Consider the following 23616-nt stretch of genomic DNA (forward strand, 5'->3'; position numbering starts at 1 on the left):
ACATGGGTTCGTGCCCCGGTCCGGGAAGATCCCACGTGCTGCGGAGCGGCTGGGCCCGTGAGCCATGGCCGCTGAGCCTGCGCGTCCGGAGCCTGTGCTCCGCAACGGGAGGCGCCACAACAGTGAGAGGCCCGCGTACCGCAAAAAAAAAAAAAAAAAAAAAAAAAAGAGCAAGTAGAGCCCCCTAAGTCCAAAGAAGAGTAGATGAAAAGCCAAACACTGCACATATGGTTTGCTGAATTGAAGTCAGGGACAACCTGTGTCACTGAACTTTCTGAAGCCACATAGCAGAGGGAGTAAGAAATAAATGGGAAGCAGGAAAGGAGCCGCAGCAAGTAGACTGCTCTTCAAGGTGTCCTGATGGACAAAGGAAGGTGTGAACACTCCTGAGGCTGTAGGGGGCTGAGGAAGGTCTTACAGGATGGAGACTTAAGTTTGTGAGAGGAGGAAGCCAAACCAAATGGAAACATAAAGGGGCTGCGGTGAATGCCTGGTGGGGTAAGATCTTCCCAGAGGTGAGAACAGAGCCCAGGAAGAGGGTTTGGCCTGGCTGCTGCGATTTGCTGGAACCTTGTACTCGTAAGCTCCAGGACGCCCACCCATGCTCTCTTCCTTCCCAGCAACAGATCCAGAGCCTTCGTCTCTGCTCTTCGCTCATTAAAATTACTACCATCCATCCTATTGCTCAGGCTCTCCAGCCTAAGCCAGGGGAGCACAGTCTTTCCAGCTCCCACTTCCTCACTGCCTCCAAAGAAGATCACTCGTGACAAGAACTCTCAGCAGGTGACACATACAACCATACGGGGAAGTCCAGAGTGTAGGAATTCTGTGAAATTCGTACAGACTTTCTCCTAGTCTCTTGTTCCTATTTCCTAAGTGAGAAGGGCTCCCAGGAACAGAGCTGCCTAGTCCATCCTCCTCAGGGAAGGGAAAGGGAAAGCCAGACAAGAGGCAAACCAGCAGGAAGTCTGGCGCCCCCTACAGCAGGGCAGGTAGTGTGCATTCCCGAGGTCCCTCAGGCTGGATGACCTCAGCACTTTCTCATACCTGGACAGTAGGACACATCCCTCTTACTTTGAGTCAGATGGCTGCCCTCTGTGGGGGTGGGAAAGACGAGCAGGTAGCTGAGCACAGGGGTGCGCTCCTTGGGTGGGATTTTCGTGGTTCAGAGGTGAAGGCGGCAAGGAGGAGAGATGGGTAAGAGGGATACGACTCTGGGTATCCAGCCCAGGCAATCCATCAAGACTTCTGCTAAGTTATCGTTAAGGTGTAAATTCCAATTTCCAAAAAGCCTCAAGGATGAATGGATTTGTTTATTTATTCTTAATTCATTCATCCATTCACTCATTTCCCCCCAGTGGTTTTCAGTATACTCAGAGTATAACTCTGAGCTAGTAATTTCAGAACATTTTCATCACCCCCCCAAAGAAACGCCAAACCCATTAGCAGTCAGTCCCCACTCCCCCTTTCTCCAATCCTTCATTTCTAAGGTCTGGCTAGGATAACCCTGCCATGTTCAATGGCAGAGCACTCATTACAGAACAAAACATTAGAGAAACAAGACGCCAGAGAAGCAGGGAACATCAATTTCCTGTAGGATCTGTTGGGAGCCTGAATCAACTAAAAGCTGAATAAAGGTCCTGACTTGTCTGACTGATAATTTCCTCTCTCAGAGACTAGAACAAAGCAATAATGCAGGTTTAATTGAACAGAACAGGTGGCTGGAAGTGGCTGGGAGAGAGTCACTGTGGCCTGGCAGCCAGGGAGGAGAAGTCTGGATACGGGCAGCCATTTACCTCAGAGCTCATAAAGGCAGAAGTAACACCGTGACATGGGAAATGGGCTCAAATTTAATACGCTACAGGACATAGAAAAATATACAGGATGCTTAACTGGGAAGCTGTAATTCAGATATACATGACAGCCATTATCTAGTATCTGAGGAGTTGTCACATGAGAGACGAGACTTATTCTATAGGCTCCCAAGGGGCATGCATGGGACCAATGAGTGGAAAATTACAGGAAGACAGTGGTATTTCAGGTCATTACAGGGAAGGATCTCCTGATAGTCACGCAATCTTAAGGCCAAATGGGCTGCCTGTAAGGTAGAGAGTTAAAGTGCAACCTGGATATTCAGTAAGTAGATGCTGTAGAGGTAATCTGAAAACCGGAGGGTGATGTGACAACTGTGGCACTCCCACACTTGAGCGGTGAGGTCAACTGTGCGGTGTGTTGCAAAGGTCTGTTACAGTAATCAAACACTGGAGTGTGTGAGTTACTGTCTTTAGGTTCTGGGTTATCATTATAACCAGTCTTACTCACTTACATTATTAAATACCTTCTTGAGCTAAAGTGAAAGACTCCATGTTAAAGTTAGCGGGCTGGTTAATGCTCATGGGAATGTTGCCCTCAAGTGTGTTTATAGGCTGTAAGAGGTGAAAAATTACCGGGCTAGATGACTGGTAGAATCTCTTCCAAAGCTGAGATTCCTCAAGGGTAGAGGGCAGCCCCTCCTCAGCCTTCCAACCTAAACATGACCTACTGGGGAGCAGGTGTCACTGTGTTTCTGCAGAATTCACCTGCAGACCGGAATGTCTAAATCTCGCACCTATAGGAGATACTGGTAACAAGTCCTGGGGGTTCATCTGAACTCTACAGAAAGAGAGAGTAAGGACTAAATAAGTTACTTCTGTCTGTGCGTTTTATCTTCACAGAAGAGTCATTCAGATGATTTCAATGGGACCAAAGGAAAGTTTAACCTTTATATTTTCTTTAAATAAAAATGGTTACAGATGACGTAAATATGCCCAGAAAACATTATTTGCTTTTTGAAACATTAAACTTTTTTTCCTCTAAGCAAGAACTGACATGAACTGGTAACTACCAGAGCCTGAACTCAGCCAGCCTCACCCCAATCCAAGCTGGAACTGACTTTCACTTTTCATCTCCCTGGATAAATGGCCTTGGCGGAAACAGCTGTCACAAAGGCCAACTGTAGAAGTGCCACCATAAAAACGCTTGACTGCCCAACTCAGGCCTTTTCAGACTCTTCCCCGACTGCTCTGCCAAATGACCAGATGTTAATTACTCCCCCGGAATGCAAGAATAACTAAGCAGACGGGAGGTATCTGATCACCTGGTGCAGCGGCTACTGGGCAGCCTGTGATTTCTGGCACCTCATAATTTTTTTTATTACAAAATTTTTTCATTATGAACCTATTATTATCACATTATAAAAATTTGGAAACTAGGGAAAAGAGAAAAATCCCTTATGAACCCGTCATCCTAATAAAATCACTGTTTGCATTTTGCTGAGTTATCTACTCTTCTTCATGGCTCTCTGTATATGATTAGATGGACTGCACGCATTTAGCCTCCTCTGCAGAGCACCTGCAGCAGCTTATATAAACACATATCATCAGACAGACAGCTCCATGCAGACATGCTCTCTCCGAAACCAGCTGCTCCTCCTGATTTCCCCATTTCTAACTTGTCGATTCCATCTCCTCGCCATCCAGGTTGAAACTTTTGCCCCGTCTTGGATTCCCCTCCCTCAACTCCAAATCCATTTCCACTGATTCTTTTCTGTCATTACTCCTTCTTCACAGCTGTCCTCCCCACCCCCATTAATAATAATGCCACCACCTCCAGTTCAGTTTCTTCTACCTACATCTCTAAACAATTATAATGTTTCTCTGACTCATTTCTCTGCCTCTACTTCCTCTCCTTTTCCTTCATCTTGCACTGCTAAATGGTTTCCCTCATTATGAATGCTCTCCCTGAACAGCACGTTGAAAACAATTGGTTTTCGACTGTCTGACAAAGCATATTCTTCGGTTGGAAATCTATAAACATGTACAACTTGTCCCCAGTCAATCCTTCCTGCTCCACCTTTTCCCTACACGAAGCCTCTGCTGGTAACCTGGTACCCTACACACGACACGTAGCGTGCGGGGTGAGTGGGCAAGACACGTGCCTGTTCCCTGGTGCCCCTGCAAGGGGGATATCATGTGAGCTGGCTGAGATGGGGTAACAGGGATTAGGCCTACCCTTCCACCATTAACGACTATAGACGTGCCAAAATAAATGTAGCAACTGTTTCCAAGCATTAGGCTACAAACAGAGCAGGGCTATGAAGCTGGAGAGAAAGGAAATACAGGAAGTGAGGTCCAGTGTCACCTGGCTTTCTGCCGGGGGTGGGGGGGCACTTTTCAACTGGGACTCAGAGAAGTGGATGTGAGAGTGATATGCCCAAGCCTCTCCATGCAGCAAAGATTGCTCAGGATATAAGAAACCAACGTAGTATTTGCTTTTTTAAGTAGGCTGCTTAAAGTTTAGATTTAAAAAATATATAATTCCTCTGAAATTTCCGTGGGAACTTTTCTCTCTTTATGCTTTATCTTCCTTTCAATTTTCTTTAGTTGAAAACACTGAGCACAATTGCCCACAGTTTCAAGGAAGACTCACTAAAAGAAGATGAAAGCATTTCTGGGCAGTGATGTTTTCTGTCTCTCAGCTTTGTATCTACTGAGCCTCACTGTCTTTTATGGAGAAGAGACAACACGCTGAGCCCATGAAGTTTTGCATTAATGGAATATGTGAACATCTGTGCAGTGTTTGCCAAGACCAGGCCACTGGGCCACCAACACTGTGCAGGAGACTGAAGCCGCAAGATTGCATACCGTCATGGGCAAGCCATCAAAGGCCACGTTAGTGCCAAAGCCATATCGGAGAATAACTAAAGCCACAGCAGTCACCAGACCCCACCCCGGTGAGGGGCAGGAAGCAGCTCCAGACTCTAAGTGGCTCATCTGGAGGGGCATTAGGAAGGGCATGGCTAGGGTTTGCTCTTCTCACACCTCACACATTTCCCCCTCCTGCTATGATAGTTTTCAAAGACCAGTAGCATCAAATCCCACTTTTTCCTTCCTGGCTCCATCCCCAAAGAATGTTTCAGGAGCCTCTAACAGCTGCCTTCTGCAATTTGCTGGACAGATGAAGACCTACGCGGGGCAGAGCAAGCTTCTCCAGCTCAGGCCGTGAGGGGCTTCCTCAGGGGAGGTGTTCCTGCCGCCTCTGCTGAGCACGTCTTTGGACAGCACCCCTTGAATCACCCCAGTGTGTCGTTCAATTCAGGTAAAAAAAACTCTGTGCTTCTCCGAAGCAGAGCTTAGGGGCCTTCTTTAACACATTATGCCCTCACTGGAGCCTCCTGCAGGGCCGGGCCTGAAATTAGTTCTTCTGCCCTCACTGCTGTCCCTCCTGAGGCCCGAGAAGGGTCCTAGCAAGAGGACGTTTCTTATTCTCACGCTCACTGAAGTCGGTCAGGAGCACAATCTCTAGGTCGCATGCTGTGTAGGCTCAGGGGCCTACGGCAAGTTCAGGGAGTACCCGGCAGCCAGGGTGGCCACACAGGGGTGCCCGCTGCCTGCCACCTAGAGGGGGAGAGAAGATTCCATCCTACCGTCAGCGACGGGCTTGCAGGAGAGGGCGTCATCGAGGTCTCGGGCAGTTGATGGGTCGATGGTGAAGACACAGTCTTTTCTAGGGAAGATTGAAGACATAATTAGCAAGGCCACAAATAACAGAAACTTTACCCCACTGTAGTACAGCTTTAAAGAACGGCTCTTTTGCAAATGTATAAACGGTAGACAAAGTGGGGAGTAACTTCTCTCTTGTCTAACAGGGGATCTTTAATAAAATGCAAACTGGGGGAAGATAACAAGGCTCCGTACTGTCTCTGAGTGTCTTTCTCTTTCTCTCTGCTGACTGGCCCCTACTTCTCCTTGATCCTGAGTTAGAACAGGTGTGAGCGGGTGGAAGTGAGGCGGCTTCCATGAATGGGGCTTCCCAAGAAGTTACCTGACAAGAGGGGCAAGTCCCTTTGGCAAATTACTCTCCAACAGTCAGTTCTTTCTTTTGCCTCCCTCTTCCTCAGTGGCTGATGGGAACCTGTCCTTCAAGGATCATATGAGGATGATTTACTACTCCTTCTCCTATCTTGCAAAAGTGGGGTGTGCCAAAGAATAAACCGTCTAGCTTGTGACACAGGGAGATGGGACTCAAGAATAGGTTGTGCAGAAAACTTTGGGCCCATACAATCAGCCATGATGCCATTCTACTTGGAAATGGCCCTAATCACAGTTTATTTCCATGAAATAATCATATACTTCATCCAGGCTCACATAATTGAGTACACCCTATGCCTCTTTATCTCCACACAGTATCCCTAGGCACACCTCATTCTTAATCTGTGAAGCCCCTGGACGTTCTCATTTTGCTTTAGAATTTCCCAAATAACATGACCCACCCAACCTACCCATTCACACCATATAAATAACTAAGATTTGGGCAGTCGGTCCTAAGTTCTCCACACCTCCTGCCCCGTCTTCTGGGGCACTGGCCTGGAAGTCAGGGTGTTTAGCAGGAACCACCCTCCCTTCCCCACACACAGGCTCTCTAGTCAGCACTCCCTGCCCCCACTGCACTCTCCTCAAGTTCTTCCTCCACTCCCTCCAGTACTATCAGCCCCACTGCTGCCATTCCCCGGTCCCCTCCCGCCTCATCAACACTCATGATGGTGGACATCCTGGAAGTCACCACAATTAGTTGGCTTTGTTCTTAAAGTCTTATTTCCTATGTTGCTCTTCTGCTCAAAACTTCCCCAAAGCCCTCACAGGCTGCCAAGCAGCTCTGGGCGCCGGGCTGCAAACCTCTCGAGGCCTTCCTTTACCTGTCCCCTTACTGTTCAGTTCCCTTATTCCTGATAACCCTTCACCAGCCCTCTCTGATCCTCCACACTGATCATCTCACCACCATAATACCTTGATTCTAAGACAGTATTAATTCTAGGACACACTATCAATTCAATAATAGCTTTTTGGGGAAACAAAAACCCCGAGCACGTTAAATATATACATTGATTTTAAAGTACTTCAGGATTTCAGAAATGTCAAGATGTTTTTTTAAAAAAGACTCTTAAATGGTAAGTGGATAAATGGATAACTAAACTATGGTACATCTACACCATGGAATACCACTGAGCAACAAAAAGGAACAAACTACTATACATGCAACAACTTGGATGAATCTCAAAGGTATTATGTCAAGGAAGCCACTCTCACAAGCTTATATAGTCTATGATTCCATTTATATGACATTCTCAAAAAGACAAAATTATATAACAGAGACATAAGTGATTTTCAGGGCTTGGGGAAGGTGGGATTAAAAAGGGGTGCTTGTTCTGAGGGAATGGAGCTTTTCTGTATCTTGATTGTGGTGGTGGCTACGTGAACCTACATGTGTCAACATTCAAAGAACTGTACAACAAATAAAGGTCAATTTTACTGTTTATTAAATTTTTAAAAATTTTAAATGTGATTTCTGAATCAAGGAAAGTAAAAAAAGATTGTTAATAGAATTGGTTGATGGGTAGTAGAATTATGGATTAATATTTTTCCTTTATACTTGTCCATATTTTTCAAATTCGCACTATGATTAGTATTACTATTATAAGTGGAAAAAATTAACACTGTATAAAATCTCCTCCAATCAAAAAATAATCAGATACATAATAATGCTTATAAGGATATTCAACAATCTTACAGACTCCTATTGCTTAATACAGCTAACAGCTTTAAAATGATGAATCTGGTAAAACTATATACTCACTGGTACACCAAGAAAAGGGGACAGGGAAAGGTGGGTGCCACTCAGGTGAAGGGAAAAGAGCACTTAGAGCACAGTCCCAGGAAGGGTGCTTCACCAGAAGATTCACTCTTCTCACTAAACATCTCAAGAATAGGCACATACAGTGTGGGGAACATAAATGCTGAGGTCTCAGGAGATAAAGAAATAATGTTTCACTATGTAAAAGAAACTGTAATTACACAAGAGTGCCAGAGGAAAAGAGAAACACCGATGTACCCTGGAAAGCACGCTCTTGGAGGGCTTTGTGTTACAGTGCTATGAACAGAGGTTGCAACTCACAAATGTTTGTTAAATGAATGAATGCATGCATGCTGACAGGAAGAGACAAGGAAGTGAAATTAATCCTGATACCATGGTAATGGGCTCTAAATTGGTGAGGATCCTGAACTTGATTCATAAGGTAAAGAGGGAGCTGTCTGCTTCTTGTTCCTCTTTGTATCCCCCATAGAAGCCAGCAAAATGCACTGTATATCCTGAGTACTCAATAAATACCCGTTGAACTGAAGCTGAAATGTTAGACTTGGTGGTGGGAAAGTTTGGGTTCTCCATCAACCATCATAATGACAACATAAGAAACTGAAAGAACGTTCCTCAAGTTAAAATAAAAAATACTCTTAGTTTGATGGGGGCCACAGTTTACTGGTTTACATGGAGAGTTGAGTGAGAAGTTATATTTTCTTAAAATCAAATGTCTCTGGGTGTTTTGAGACTTTTATTTCTATGAATGAATAATAATGCCCATTAAAACACTTCCAGCCTCAAATCAATTCAGCCATGTGTGACACAGTAAAACTTTAAGGCTTCAACTATTAGTTTGCAAATGTCATTTTTGAGAGGGCCCACACATCGTTTCTGAGAAAAACCTTAGACTAGCCTGTAAGCACTCAAACCAATCCTCTACTACACTTTTTTAAGAAAATCTGCTCTTAAGCCAGAAACATAAAAGTCTAAATTAAAACAACTCTGGACATATATCACAGCAAGATGTTTTTTGACCCACCTCCTAGAGTAATGGAACTAAAAACAAAAATAAACAAATGGGACCTAATGAAACTTAAAAGCTTTTGCACAGCAAAGGGAACTATAAACAAGACAAAAAGACAACCCTCAGAACGAGAGAAAATATTGGCAAACGAATCAACAAAGGATTAATCTCCAAAATATATAAACAGCTCATGCAGCTCAATATTAAAAAAACAAATAACCCAATCCAAAAATGGGCAGAAGACCTAAATAGACATTTCTCCAAAGAAGGCATACAGATGGCCAAGAAGCACATGAAAAGCTGCTCAACATCGCTAATTATTAGAGAAATGCAAATCAAAACTACAATGAGGTATCACCTCACACCAGTCAGAATGCGCATCATCAGAAAATCCACAAACAACAAATGCTGGAGAGGGTGTGGAGAAAGGGAACCCTCTTGCACTGTTGGTGGGAATGTAAATTGATACAGCCACTATGGAGAACAGTATGGAGGTTCCTTAAAAAAACTAAAAATAGAATTACCATATGACCCAGCAATCCCACTACTGGGCATATACCCAGAGAAAACCATCATTCAAAAAGAGTCATGTACCCCAATGTTCACTGCAGCACTATTTACAATAGCCAGCTCATGGAAGCAACCTAAATGCCCATCGAAAGATGAACGGATAAAGAGGATGTGGTACATATATACAATGGAATATTACTCATCAAGGAATGAAACTGGGTCATTTGTAGAGACGTGGATGGACCTAGAGACTGTCATACAGAATGAAGTAAGTCAGAAAGAGAAAAACAAATATCGTATATTAACGCATATATGTGGAATCTAGAAAAATGGTACAGATGAACCGGTTTGCAAGGCAGAAATAGAGACACAGATATAGAGAATGTATGGACACCAAGGGGGGAGAGGCGGGGGTGGTGGGATGAATTGGGAGATTGGGATTGACGTATATACACTATGTATAAAATAGATAACTAATAAGAACCTGCTGTATAAAAATAAGTAAAATAAAATTTTTTGAAAATTAAAAAAAAATTAACCACCACACACAAAAAATAATATAAAAATAAAACAACTCTGAGGAATGGTACTCAGGGAAACTTGCTGGAAGACATACCATCCAAACATTATTTTTGATCAGGGGTCAGTAAACTATAGCTCACAGACCAAATTGGGCCTGCCACCTGTTTCTGAATGGTCTGCAGGCTAAGAATGGTTTCTGTCTTTTTAAATGATTGAAAAAAAAAAGAAGAAAAATATTATTTCATGACACGTGAAAATTATACGAAATTCGAATTTTAGTATACATAAATGAAGCCTTATTGGAATACACTCATGCTTTTTGGATACAATGGCAGAGCTGAGTGGAGTAGTTTTGACAGGGACAGTACGCTAAAGTATCTATCTGACCCTTAGGAGACAGTTTGCTGATCCCTGTTTTAGATCAGTGTTTCCCAGTAAGTGTTTTAATTTTTTTAAAAAGGTCTTGTGATTAAATCAGTTTGGTAAATGCTGAGCCAATTTTTTTTCTTTTTTTAATTAATTAATTTAATTTATTTTATTTTTGGCTGTGTTGGGTCTTCGTTGCTGCGCACAGGCTTTCTCTAGTTGCAGCGAGTGGGGGCTACTCTTCGTTGTGGTGCGTGGGCTTCTCATTGCAGTGGCTTCTCTTGTTGCAAAGCATGGGCTCTAGGCGAGCAGGCTTCAATAGTTGTGGCACGCAGGCTCAGGAGTTGTGGCTCGTGGGCTCTAGAGAGCAGGGTCAGTAGTTGTGGCGCACGGGCTTAGCTGCTCCATGGCATGTGGGATCTTCCCAGACAGGGTTCGAACCTGTGTTCCCTGCATTGGCAGGCGGATTCTTAACCTCTGCACCACCAGGGAAGTCTCAATTTTTTAATAGTAGGACTTCTCAGAGCCTTCAGTATGCTGGTATCACACAGTTCTTGCCAGACCCATTTGATCTTGGCACTTTTTTTGTGGCACAGAATCTCCCAGACACCTTTGAAAGGTGATAAACTACACTGAAACACCCTGCACAGGCCTCCCGTGGAGTCCTTCTCACATGGGGCCTTAGCACCAAGCCTACCCCATGGAATACTGCAAGAAGTCAAACAAGTGTTCTATGCTATTTGCTGCAGGGAAGCTGATGAGGGCCTTGCTCGGTTGCTCACTCGGTGCCCCTTTCACGAGCACTTCAGGAGCAAGTTTATGCAGTGCAAGGACTCGCTCTTCTTCTCTTGAGCTGATGGTGTGCTTGTACCTTACACATATGTGAATTTTATCCTTTTAAGTTTCCTTCTTTGCTTTGCCTGCTAGGAAACTCAGAAAAACATGTGTGATCTGTTTCCAGAGGATCTTATTTGTATTTTGAACTTTGTGAACTAACCTTTATCCTGGGTGTACCTCATTTTCCTATTCATATAACCCTTTTGCCCTGTAGCCGAATTTAAAAATTATTCATTGCATTATATGTATATCTGCAAGTGGCCTTAAATCATTAAAAAAAACCAAACAAACCAGGGTACAAAAACATACACACATATATTGAGGAGTTACATTTCAGAATCATGTGTTGAGGGGATGCTGGAAGACAGACGGACATTCAGTATAGGCTACTAAGAGAACTAACTTCTAGACAGAGTAAAACTTGGAGAGCTCCCAGCAAGTATTTGTAGCAGTGGACTCCAAACTTGCTCTCTCGCTATGGAAAATTGGGAGAAGCAAGGGAACAGTGAGTGACCCTGACAAACCCCAGTCCTCAGTGCTGAGAGCCAGTGATTTAATCTGTTGTCATCACCACAATTACGAAGCAGCCACGATGTGGTGCATGAGGGCTCCTTCTGGTCATGGGCCACAGTGGCTGCGGGCTGCTGGCCTCAGCACTTGGGAGCCTGGCCCCACAGGGGCAGTGCTCCATGCAGCAGTTACACTCCGTTAACATGCTTTTGGGATTTTACTGGCTCCTTTTCTGGAAGGCTTTGGTCTCACAACCTGCAGGGAGCAGCCTGGCCTGCCAGCTTTTAGAACCTGTGAGACCAAATATTTAAAGAGTTCCGCAACAATGGTTAGAAAGAAGCTACTAACCCTGACCCACAGAAAATAAAGTGCCAGGTGGGGGAGGGAAAGAATGAGGCTCCAGTGCATGAGGCTGCAGAATTCCAATTCAGAGCAGCGTTATGTAACCAAAATTTCTGAAGGCACGTGACTGAAGGGCTTAGTCGAACTTTTTAAAGGGACAGAAAACTTCGAAGATTGTTTTACTCAAAGCCATTGGTCCGAGAAAAGAACACGTGAAGAATAACTAAAAGCCTTCTATAATCCATTATGACCTGGCCAAGAATCCCAGGGAATAACAAAAGCACAGAAAGAACTTCTGTTCCTCTGTCACTCACACACCCTTCCTCTGACGTTGCGTCCTCTTCCTCCTCAGGGGACCAACATCTCTACCTCCTTGCAGCTGGAGGCAGCTGTCTAGTCTCCACAGCAACATTTACTCACCACGTTGTCACCATTCACCTCACTGGATTTCGGCCATGGCCCCTACGACATCACAGAAATTGCTCTCCCAAGGTCATGGCTACTGCCAGATTAATCGTCTTAAAGCATGTGCCTGGTAAAAAAGCCTTCCTCAACTCCTTACTGACTAAAATAGAAACTCAGCTTAGAATTCAAAGCCTTTCATGATATGGCCCTGGCCTGCATTTTTCTAGTCAGATTGCACACTCCCAACGTGCACCTAGTATGACAAACTTTTCTCTACACCCTCTGGTTCCTGAAACACTGTTCGTGCTGTTCCCAACATTAGGACATTTATCCCACCAATCTCCAGTGTCTAAGACCTACCACTTTTAAAGGCCTGGCTGCAATGCCATCTTTTTTCCAGGGAACCTTCATGGCTCCAGAGAGTAGAAGCTGCCTCTCCCCCAGCTGCCCTGCCCATGCCTGCAACCTGCCCTAGTTCAATGGCGCTGACCACTACCCCTGGCATGCTGACGGTTACTTATGGACATGTCTCATCACTGTGACAAGGCTGAGAGCTCCTCAAGGTCTGGCTCTGATCCTGACCTATCTGTGTATCTCTTCCAGCACACTGAAGGCACACATGTAATGAATAGCTGATGGATACGTGAATGAAAAAAATCACCAAAGGGGCCTCTTTAGCACTTTTCCATTCAATTTTGCCACTGTGACTTGGGAAATACATTTAGGATTAGAACTCATGACCGCCTGGCATCCAACCCTGTGGTCACACCACAGTGTTATTGTTTCCAAGGGTGTCCTTTTCTGTCTTCATCCCATCTTCTTTTCTCATAAAACAGTGTTTTACAAACTGTGGTTCAGGGACCAATTCCAGACTAACAAAATTTATAGAGGCCCTCCTCTGTCCGTGACTCTGGGTTTGTCTCCTTGCTCACAAGCAATTCTGGTGAGGAGGATCTGGGTCAATGATGGCGAATGGGTGAAAGGGGATGGAAAATATTTAAGAAATAACTTTAGGAGGATAAAGAGTACAGTTTTTTACCACTTTCTTAGATTAGATGGTATCAGAGTTTATATAGAAACCAGATAATTTTATATAAACTGGAGCAGGAAAAGTAACTAAAAAGCTGGAGCACTCAACCATGTGATGCGTCTCTACGGAGCACCATGCGGGGAGTCCAGCCAGATGGGTGCTAAGATGAACCAGCCAAGTCAGATGCTGAACTCGTCTGAGCTTCCCTTTCACACTGACTTTCCTCAGGGATGCGCCGACCTCTCCTCTCGAAGGCCATGGAGCAGGGAGCATCATTCGAACCTGAATCAGCGCCCCTTAGTGCAGCAGGGCTGGACCGTTTATTTTTTCTGATGGCAGCTGTGGGTATGTTAATACTCTTATCACTCAGCTCTACTGCCACAACAGATGCTAAAAAGTCTGACACAAACCACAGATTTTTCAGAACAGAAAAAGACTGAGGTCTATTTAAAGCAGAAGGAGATCTTGGTCCATCTGTCCCTCCACTTCCCCATAGTGATGAAACGACACACAGGAGGCCATAGAGAGAACAGAAAGAACGGAGGCAATGCTCTGGGCAGGCTCTTTTCACCCAGCTAGGGGTTTTTAATCCAGGGTCCACCAAAGGTCTACCTCAAGCTTTAGCAAAATTCTAGACCAAGTGAATGTAGTGATTAGGTTACTTTCCAAAGGACTGTGATAAGATGAGAACGGAATCAGAAATGACTAAAATGGTCTCCCTTGTTATATTCATTTACTCACCCACTCACTGAACCTCTCTCCATTCTGTGCCTCTTTTTATACTTCAAAAAAACGACACCCTGGAGCAGAGGTCACAGGACAAGGTTGGCCTGGTACCCTGGGAGCCAGAGGCCACGGCATGGGCCAGGAAAGCCACGGTTTAAACTTAGAGAATATGTTAAAATTAACTTTCTTCCCCTCAATTTTCATTCTGAAAAATGTTAAACTTTCAGGAAAATTTAAAGAATAGTAAAATTAACACTCATATACCTCTCATTAAGATTCATCAAATGTCAACACTTTGACATATTTGCTTTATCTTTCTCCTCCCTCTGTTCCTCCCTTCATATATCTAGCTTTTTTTTTTTTTACATCTGAACTATTTTAAATTATGTAGTACAGATCATGATACTTTACCCCTCCATTCTTTTGCATGTGTTTTCTGAGAATAAAGGCATTCTTCTACAGAACCAGAATACTACCACCACCACAGTTAAGATTAATTTCCTCTATCCAATTTACAGATCATATTTAAATGTCTTCAATTGTCTCACAAAATTGTTTTCCTCCTGATCTAGGCTCTAATCAAGGTTTACACAGTATTTGGTAGTCATGTCTCTTTAGTCTGTTTAATGTATATGAATTCCTCTATCTTTATTTATTATTTTTAAAAAATGTAACACTGCTTTTGTTTTTTTGAAGAGTCCAGGCCAGTTGTCTTGTAGAATGTCTCACGTTCTAGATTTATCAGCTTGTTTCCTCATGGAAGGAGAAAGAGAGGAAAGGACAGAAATAAATCAAACGTGGCAAAATTAATCCTCTCTGAATTTCCAACAAACAGAAAGTTAGGTTTTAAGTCTTGACTAGATTCACGGTGAACTTTTGCCGTGAATACTTCACAGGGGATAGTGTGCACTTCGTACTGCATTCCTTCAGAAGGCACAGACTGTGAGGTTGCCAGATGTGATTTGCTAAGGTGCTAATAGCCAGAGCTTTCTATTATAAGGCTACCTTTTACTCTTTATAATTAATAAGTAATCTGTGGAATAAGACTTTTAGATCATGTGAATATCCTGCTCTCAAAGAACCTTTCAGCCAGTGATTCTAGCTTCCACTGATGCTTTTTGCCTGAATCAATCATAACTTTGCAAGTTGTAAAATGGTGATTTTCTAATCCTATACTACTGTCTGTATTTATGAGCTGACTCTTCTGTCAAGAGCTTTCCCTGCACTGACCCTACTTTGTTGTTGTTTGTTCGTTTTTGGTTTCTTTTTGAGTATTATTACAGATTCACTGACTTAAAAAAAATTAAATGTATTATCCATTACCATTACTATTCTTTCTGATACTCAAATTGTCCCAAATGAGGTTGGTGGAGGCCCTTTCAAGTGATCCCCTGCGTCCTTGCAATGTGTCTCCACAAGTCTTGGAGCACTTCTGTGCTGTTTGGCACAGTAATTATTTCAGGCTCACCTTATACATTTCCTGCCCAGGCTAATAATCACCATGTCCCTAAGGAGCCCAGGTTTCTTTCAGTGGGGAATGAACGTTATGTAGAAACCAACACAGGGCTCTAGATCGCTATGCTCATTACTACTCAGGTGTCATTACTTCTAGGCCCTTTTAGTGAGCTGAATTAGAAAATACTGAGTTAAATCGTATGAAATTGTTGATATTTGACTAGTTACAGCCTAAAACTGGCAATTTCCTGTGGCTCAACCTAATATACTGCTTAAAAGTCGTGAGTCACATTTACACCTCCAACTGAACTCTAATACTACAGAGGTCTTGCTCCTCTTCCCTCATTCTATATTTATATTTTTATTCTTCCACTGAGAGCCTCAGCTCCCAATGGCTTCAATATTTAAAACAGTTTCAGAAATACAATCCCAGTATCCACTAGCAACCAAGTATCTATGAAGATTTCTTTGGAGTTTTATCGTTAGAATATAGTCACTAAGGATGTACAAAGTGCTCAAAAAGCATAGTGCCCAAAAGTTACCTGAATCCTTTTTTTCTCTGTGTAGTAATGCTATACATTTGATAAACATTAGTACCATTTGTTATTGTCTTATGTCGATTTTAGAGATTTTGCTTTTATTTCCTTTTGAATTTAATTTTATTGTTGAATATTTAAATGGTTCAAAAGTTAAAGTATACTGAGAGAAGTCTTACTCTCATCTCTATCCTACCTTATTCCTACCCCCCAGAGATAACTATTTCATCATTTTCTGGTTTATTCTTTTTTGCATTTCTGCTTTCTTTTTGATATATATTTTTTCTCATTTTCTCTTCTTTCTAACACGAACAGTCGAATCCTATAAATTCTCTCTTGCAACTTGCTTTTTCACTTAACAATAAATCCTGGAAATTACTCCGTATCAGTTCAGTGGCCAGAATCATAGAATCGACAGAGTTGGAAGTTCCTCAGAGTTCACCCTAGTCCAAATCTTATCCCCCAAATGTCTCCGAACCAGAATCAATCACACAGATCAACCCACATCTTGAGTACTCAGGATAAGGGGATAAGTCACTGACTTATTAGGCAGGCCATTCAATTTCAGACAGGAGCCCGAACTATTGGAAAGTACCTTTATAAGCTGAGCTGAAATCTGATTCTGAGAAACTTCACAATTCAGCCCTTTGCAGCCACAAAGAATTAGCTGGATCCCTCTTTCGCCATGCAATCCTGCAGTCATGAATTTTCCCAAGAAATAGGCCCATCCCTTTCTTGTTCTAAATGGCTGAAAACTATGTGTAATTGTAGCTCTTTTCATAAATTTTCACTTATTTTGTGTCAAGCACAAATTGAAGTTGTAGGAAGCAGTACAATGTCAATGTGAAGGTATCAGAGGTTAAGAGAAAGAAGGCCAGAATTCCTTCATTCAATATTTACAGACATTTACTGCTCTAGGTGTCTGCGACACATTTGAGAACGAAGAATCCTGTCCACTTACATTCTAGTGGGGGAGAAGATAGAAAATAAACAGTATTATAATTAAGTGCTGTGGAGGAAAAAGAAAAGAAACATTAGAACAGAGCAAGGGAGGTTGGAAGTGCTGACTACAGTTATAAATAGGGTAGTCAGCAGAGGCCTCAATGAGATGATGCCACTTGAAGATGACTTGAGGGAGGTGAGGAGTGAGCCATGGGCTTTATGGAGAAAGAAGGACTTGGGCAAAAGGAAGAGCTACAGCAAAGGCCTGGAAGCCACCAAGTTAGTTTACCTGAAGGCCCCGAACTGCTGGGCACAACTCAACCAAGAGAGTTTATATGTAGATACGAATGGCTTGGCCTCTGCTCTCTTTTATTTCCTGTCCAAGAAGTCTTAAACCTAGGCTCGCAGGTGTTCAGAATGCAGCTCTGCACGCCTAAGGGAGAAATGAGAGCAGCCGAGTCCCATGGCGCCCAGAAAGTCCTTCTACCCGAAGCACTCTCTGAACATCTCTCTCTCTTCTTTTACCTCTGGGTAGTAGAGTCTTCCTATGACCCAGATTTAAAATATCACATTGGGATTACTTTAAAACAGGCTAGAAGAACACTGACTGATATAAAATAAGTTTTAAAATCGGACAAAATGAAGTAGCAGTAAGCTTACAGGAAATGTTCCCACAGAGGGATCAAATATCTAAGCCTCTAAATATAATGTTTAGAGTTTAGACATAAAAAGTTCTCCTATGTGCAAAATCTTCGCAGAGTATTAACATATTAGAGGTCTTCACTTCAATATATGGGAAATCTTGCTCTCGTTAAAAACACTTTTTTTCTACATCTCCTAGAATCTCTTGAAAGGTGATTCTCTTAGAATTATAATAATGGTGGGTATTATTTTTTACTCTTGTTTTATGGATGGGGAAACCGAGGCTCAGAGAGATTAAGTAATTTGCCTAAGGTCACAGAACTGCAGAACTTTGATTTAATGGAACAGGAATTCAAAAGAGAAGGTGTTAAAAGAAGTAAACAAGCCAAGAAGTTTTATTTCAAATGGAAGCTGACATCTCTTCTACGTACCCTTAGTTCCATACTTTATCTTAAGATTTAAACACCCCAGAAGCATTTTTGCTGAACTACTAATTACCCCCAAATTTCTCTGAGAAAAGTTTCTCTGTGGTTGACTAAGTTGTCAATGACTTCGTTTTTAGGTACCGAACCCAAATCTGACAACCTTTCACCCTCAACCTGAAAATCCACATACAGAGTTCTGACATCAAGTTTTTTCCAAATGGATATTCTTTAGTATGTCAGAGAAAGTCAAGTCCCAAGTACTTTCTTTTGGAATGGGTACCCAAAGATAGGAAAAGTAGCCGAAAAGGGAACATGAATAGATATATTTTCACTTTAAAAGACTATGCTATTAAATTTGCTTTGCAATTTCCAGAACAGACATAATGAATGTATTAAAATAAAACAGAAAATGTAATCAAACTTTAATATGACTTTATCAGAGACTTAAACACAATGGTAAAGGCCAGTATTTAATGGATTTAAATTCTAGTGGACGGAATTAAGAATAGTCACAAGGTCAAGGAATTAACTATGTCTAGACATCTCTCCTACACTTCTATCTGAGGAACAGCATTTTTTTTTCTCATCCTTTGAATTCCCAAGCCAGGAATTCAGAACCTGCTGTTGGAAGGATCATCATCCTTAATTCTCAATCCATTTATCAGGCTAAAATGCAAATGTAAGTGGTGAATACATTTCAACAGCCCCAGAGATCCAAAGAGCCTTCTCAGGGAGCATGCTGAGCTAACTGGGGAAGGGTTAAGCCACCCCTATTTTTCAGATCTGAAAACAGTTGTTCTGATACGAGAAGAATCATTGCAATGGTGCCAGCTCCCGTCTACAAAAGCTATACACATTTTTTGCACAACTGTGTGATCGTTATGGCAACCATGAAAATGGAACTATCATTCTTCAAATCACACACTACCCGTACTGGATTACCTACATACGTTCGTTCTTCCACATCACCCAGAATTTCTTTTCAGAAAGTGCTATGTCTGTCCTATAGATGTTTAGGAGTAAGATAAAGTGGTCTCTTTCAAAGGGAGAGTCCGTAACAATGAATCTTTCAAAGGTCTAGTTCTTGAAGGATTCTAGGACTTCCCTGTCAAGACTTTTAATCCCATGGTCACTGGGAGGCCTCAAAATATTTCCCCCAGGGGGCAAGGAAACTGCCTGGAAAACGTATTCCCCAAATGACTGTTTTTTATTAAGAGCATGATTAAAGCACCATGAATGAGCCTTATTAGACCCTGCACGGCTCTGCAAAGTACTGAGAGCATTAGAAAGTGAGTCTCAGTTTAGTGAGCTGAGAGACTTGTTTAAGAAATACATACCAGCATTTTTATTAAATTTGCTGCTGAAAAAAACACCACCAATATAATCAAACAAAAATGTCAAAATAAATTTCAGCTATATTTTAAGATGATCAGGGACTCTGTTATTAAACAGTGTAAATTCTTTCTTCTCACTAATGGGGAAAGCAAACTCCAGTCTTGTATGTCTTTTAAATATTATTTTGGGGCCAAAATTCTGTTTCATTGTTCACAGAGGGGATTCTACAGTTTAAAAAAAAAAAAAAAAAGCAGCCTGCTAATGACTTCCTGGCTGATTTTAATATTAAGTACTTAGACTTCAGATGAAAATGTGTCCATAATTACTGTTTGCTCCAGACAGTTTCCAAATAAGGTACCGAAATTCATCTAGTTTTCCTTTCTCAAAAAAACAAAAACAGGGGCTTCCCTGGTGGCTCAGTGGTTAAGAATCCGCCTGCCAATGCAGGGGACACGGGTTCGATCCCTGGCCCGGGAAGATCTCACATGCCGCGGAGCAACTAAGCCCATGCGCCACAACTACTGAGCCTGTGCTCTAGAGCCCGCGAGCCACAACTACTGAAGCCCGCACGCCTAGAGCCCATGCTCTGCAACAAAAGAAGCCACCGCAATGAGAAGACCGCGCACCACAACGAAGAGTAGCCCCTGCTTGCCGCAACTAGAGAAAGCTTGCACGCAGCAATGAAGACCCAACACAGCCAAAAATAAAAACAAACAAATAAATAAATAAATTTATAAAAAACAAATACCCACAAAGTTTCCCTATGAGGTGGGCAGGGCAAGTCAAGCTCTAATGCAGCACCCTTAGTTACAGTTGGCGCTCCCTTGGCCGCAGGGTGCAGTGAAACATGGAGCGCTACTTCTCCACTCGCACCCCATCTTCAGGAGAGGAGGAGCTCCCAAGGGACCCCAGGTGACCCCATCTACAGTCTACACTTCTTCCTGCACTTTCAGGGTTCAAGTCACCCCGCATACTCCCTCTACCTCAGCCCAATCCCCAACTTCTAGTCTTTACCAAGTCTTGGACTGGGCCCGAATTCATAATCCCACCCTCGCTTCCTACTGAAGCAGCTCCCCAGCTAGACTCCAGCCTCCTCTCCTGCTCTCCTGCCTTTCAGATCCTTTAGCATTTGACTACCAGGATAAAGTTCCTAAAATACAGCATTAGATTACGCTCCTTTCTCAAAAATCCTCACTGGCTTCCAGCTATCCTGACATTACAGTCCTCAGCTTGGCGTTCAATAGCCTCCATGATCTGGCTTCAAACGATTTTTCCACCCTCCTTAAGATGACTTGTCCACATTAACATGGGGCCTTGGTAAGCCAGTTGTACTAAACATCCTGAATTAGCGACTTGTGTAGATCCATCTCCTCTTCTTTCAGACTTTATTCTCCTTGACGGAAAGAACTACTTCTTTCAATTACATATTTTGCAATTCCAACAATACCTATTTCAGGGTCTTGCAAATAGTAAAGATAATAAATATTTACTGAATTGAATCTTTAAGTGGGCCCCTTCAACTCTAACCATGGGAGAAAAGACTGGGGCTGTGGTAGAGCTAATAGTCCCTTTACCAGAAGTACCATCTATCTGTGAGAGTAGATTCCACTTCAGATGATGTCTCGGGACCTCTAGCTATGGCCTGGGAATATGGCCCTAGAGAATTTTCTAGGTTTAGACCCCAAGTCCTTTGGACTATGAATATACTCATATGCAAAGGTAGGTGAAAAGGGGCCAAAGAAAGGGGGTAAGAGGGAACAGAATTTGAGGGCAGAAGGCAGTGTGAGATTTGTACTCTACATATACCTCAAACATCTTTTTGGTAAGGCAATGTGTCTTAATGCTCACCAGAAAGAAAGAAGGGGCAATATTTTATCAAGCATAGTATATGCTAGACCTGCGTAAGCATTCTACATGTTGTTATATTTAACCCCTGCATGACCTCATAAGAAATATAGTAACTGTACATTCCTTTTAACTTGTAAAGAAAGAAAGGCTCAGAGAATTTAAGTAACTTGCCCAAGAATACATACCTAGTAAGTGGCAGAGTGATGATTCAAGCCAAATTTGTCTCTAAAACCTACATCTTAGTATTTCACCCCTGTGATATCAGGGTCATTTAAAATTTTCAAACTCCTGGGATAGAAAAATAACCAGTAGCATCATGTATAAAGGTAGGAGGGAACAGAACTGTGGTGGATTGTTATCTGTCTTGACGTTCCCTCTCCCAAACCAACATGTAACCCAAAGCAGGGCAAACTTGATTCTCACTCTAGAATTCGGAATTAGGACAGAGAAGGGAGAGTGTGAGAAGGAGGAAAGTATGTGAGGGGAGAAGATGGAGAGAGATATCAGGCTCCCTCTGGGTGACTGTGGCAGCTCTTAGGTTGCAGCCATCCCACTGAGGAGCAGGAAGCCAAAGAGGCCAGTATGAATGAGGGAAGCCGACGTGTAGAGAGCATGAGAGGCAGAGATGAAGAAGCCTTTCTGGGTTCGCTGCCCTTGGATTCTGGGAGTCATCGCAGGATCCTTAAAACAAATTCCCCTTTCTGCTTAAGTGAGCTCCAGTGGTTTCTGTTATTCAGGACCAAAAGTCTTAATTAATGCAACAGCTGTGGGAAGTTTCCTAGAATGGCTAACTCGTCGTGGCTTTCTCTAACGCTTTCTCGTTAGCAAGCCATGACAGGATGTTACAGCCGATGCTTCCACCCTGCCCACTCCTGGGGGCACCAGGCGCTGGAAAGCAGAGGGAGGGCATGGCAGAGTATCAACAACAAGTTTCTATTTTTTGGAGGGGGGGTTGGGGGGGCGCACTGTGCAGCATGCAGGATCTTAGTTCCCCATCCAGGGATCGAACCCACGCCCCCTGCAGTGGAAGTGCAGAGTCTTAACCGTTGACCGCCAGGGAAGTCCCTCAAGTTTCTATTTCAAAAAAAAATTAATTTTTAGAAAGATTGCTTCTGTAACTCAAATTACACAAAGTACAATGCTATAACATTTTTTGACCAGTAGGGTTTTGAAGAAGGCTCTAACTTCTCCTTTCTCAATATGGGGAGGGGAAGTATGTGGTGTTTTTGATTGATTTGGTGTTTTTTTGATTGATTTTTTAAAAATGTTTATCAAGGGTGTGGGTTTAAGGTGGAGAAACATGGAGATGGTGGTTAAGAGATTCCTAGACTGCAAAACTGAATTCAAGTCCAAGCTTTGCCCCTCTCAGCCATGTGACCGTGGGCAAGTGACTACACTCATCCGAGCCACAGTTTCTTCACCTGTAAAACAGGGACAACTGTTTCACAGGATTGTCTGAGTGATTAAATAAGGTAATCCTTAAGTATAAAATAAGTAAACATATAAAGAGGTATAAAAGGTGCACTCAATTAAATATGTGTTTTGGTGTATGTAAATCTGCCACAGTAACAACAAAGCTAAATGCAAACTTCAGACTTTTACATGTGTTAATTTTCTTCATCCTGTATATTTTTGGCTGAACATTAATGGAGATGATCTATTACTAGGGAACTGATCTTTCTCTTTGTGTGTCCTCAGCGTGTATCAAGCCCCAAGGCAGAGACGACAGGAAAGGGACACCCAGTGAGTACTTACTACATGCCCAGCACTGTCCCAGGTCTGACCAACAGTCAAGATTATGCTAGTGATTTAATATTTTCAAAGTAACTCTATTTCAAAAAGGAACGATTAAATATGGCTATAGAAAAGGATAATTGAACACACATTTAAAGTATTATTATGCTTGTGGGAACACTCCTATCCTAGGAATTCTAATTACATCTGTAAGACCACAGGAGAACTGTTTAAACAATCACAATTTGAAACTCTTGATTCTCCCACATACAAACTTTGGTATAATTCCACTAGGTCACCTCTCAGGCAAAAAGATTATAGGGAAACTTTACATTTGCACAGTATGAGTAAATATATGTAACAAAACCAATTTTTTCACACATATAACAGGACTTCCATGCACGCCAGTCTCTTCCTCTGAAAGTTACAAAGGGACTCTGTACACTTATTCACATAATGCCACAACTGCTCAAAAGGGTTTTGGAATTCTTTAAGAACTACTTTCTAAGCCAATTCATGAGCTTCACAAGAAAATCAGTTTTACTACTTTATAATTATACTTTATTTTTTTTTGAAGTTGTATTATCCAGCTTGATCACCCACCTGATTTACCACTCTTGGCTCTAAATTGACTTGGCTGTTTCCAAAACTCAAACGCATTCTCAAAAGATGAAGATTGGCCATTGTTGAAAATGTGCCTTAGGCTCTGAAGGCAATTTCCGAAGAGGAGTCCAGAAATGTGTGCGGCGCCTTACC

The 23616-nt window shown here is 42.5% G+C and overlaps 1 protein-coding gene across 6 annotated transcripts in view; it reads right to left on the reverse strand.

Moving 5' to 3' along the window:
- DIS3L2 (DIS3 like 3'-5' exoribonuclease 2) overlaps positions 1-23616 on the reverse strand; it is a 388363-nt gene that overhangs the window by 154016 nt on the left and 210731 nt on the right. For all 6 annotated transcript variants that reach the window (XM_089916221.1, XM_089916220.1, XM_089916218.1 and 3 more), the window contains one exon: positions 5465-5544. In XM_089916221.1, coding sequence (XP_089772347.1) covers positions 5465-5544 — 80 coding nt within the window. The remainder of the gene's footprint in view (positions 1-5464; positions 5545-23616) is intronic.

This window comes from Delphinapterus leucas, chromosome 8, assembly GCF_059928025.1.
Source record: "Delphinapterus leucas isolate spDelLeu-1000000601 "Yukka" chromosome 8, BTC_Dleu_Yukka2, whole genome shotgun sequence".
NCBI lineage: Eukaryota > Metazoa > Chordata > Mammalia > Artiodactyla > Monodontidae > Delphinapterus > Delphinapterus leucas.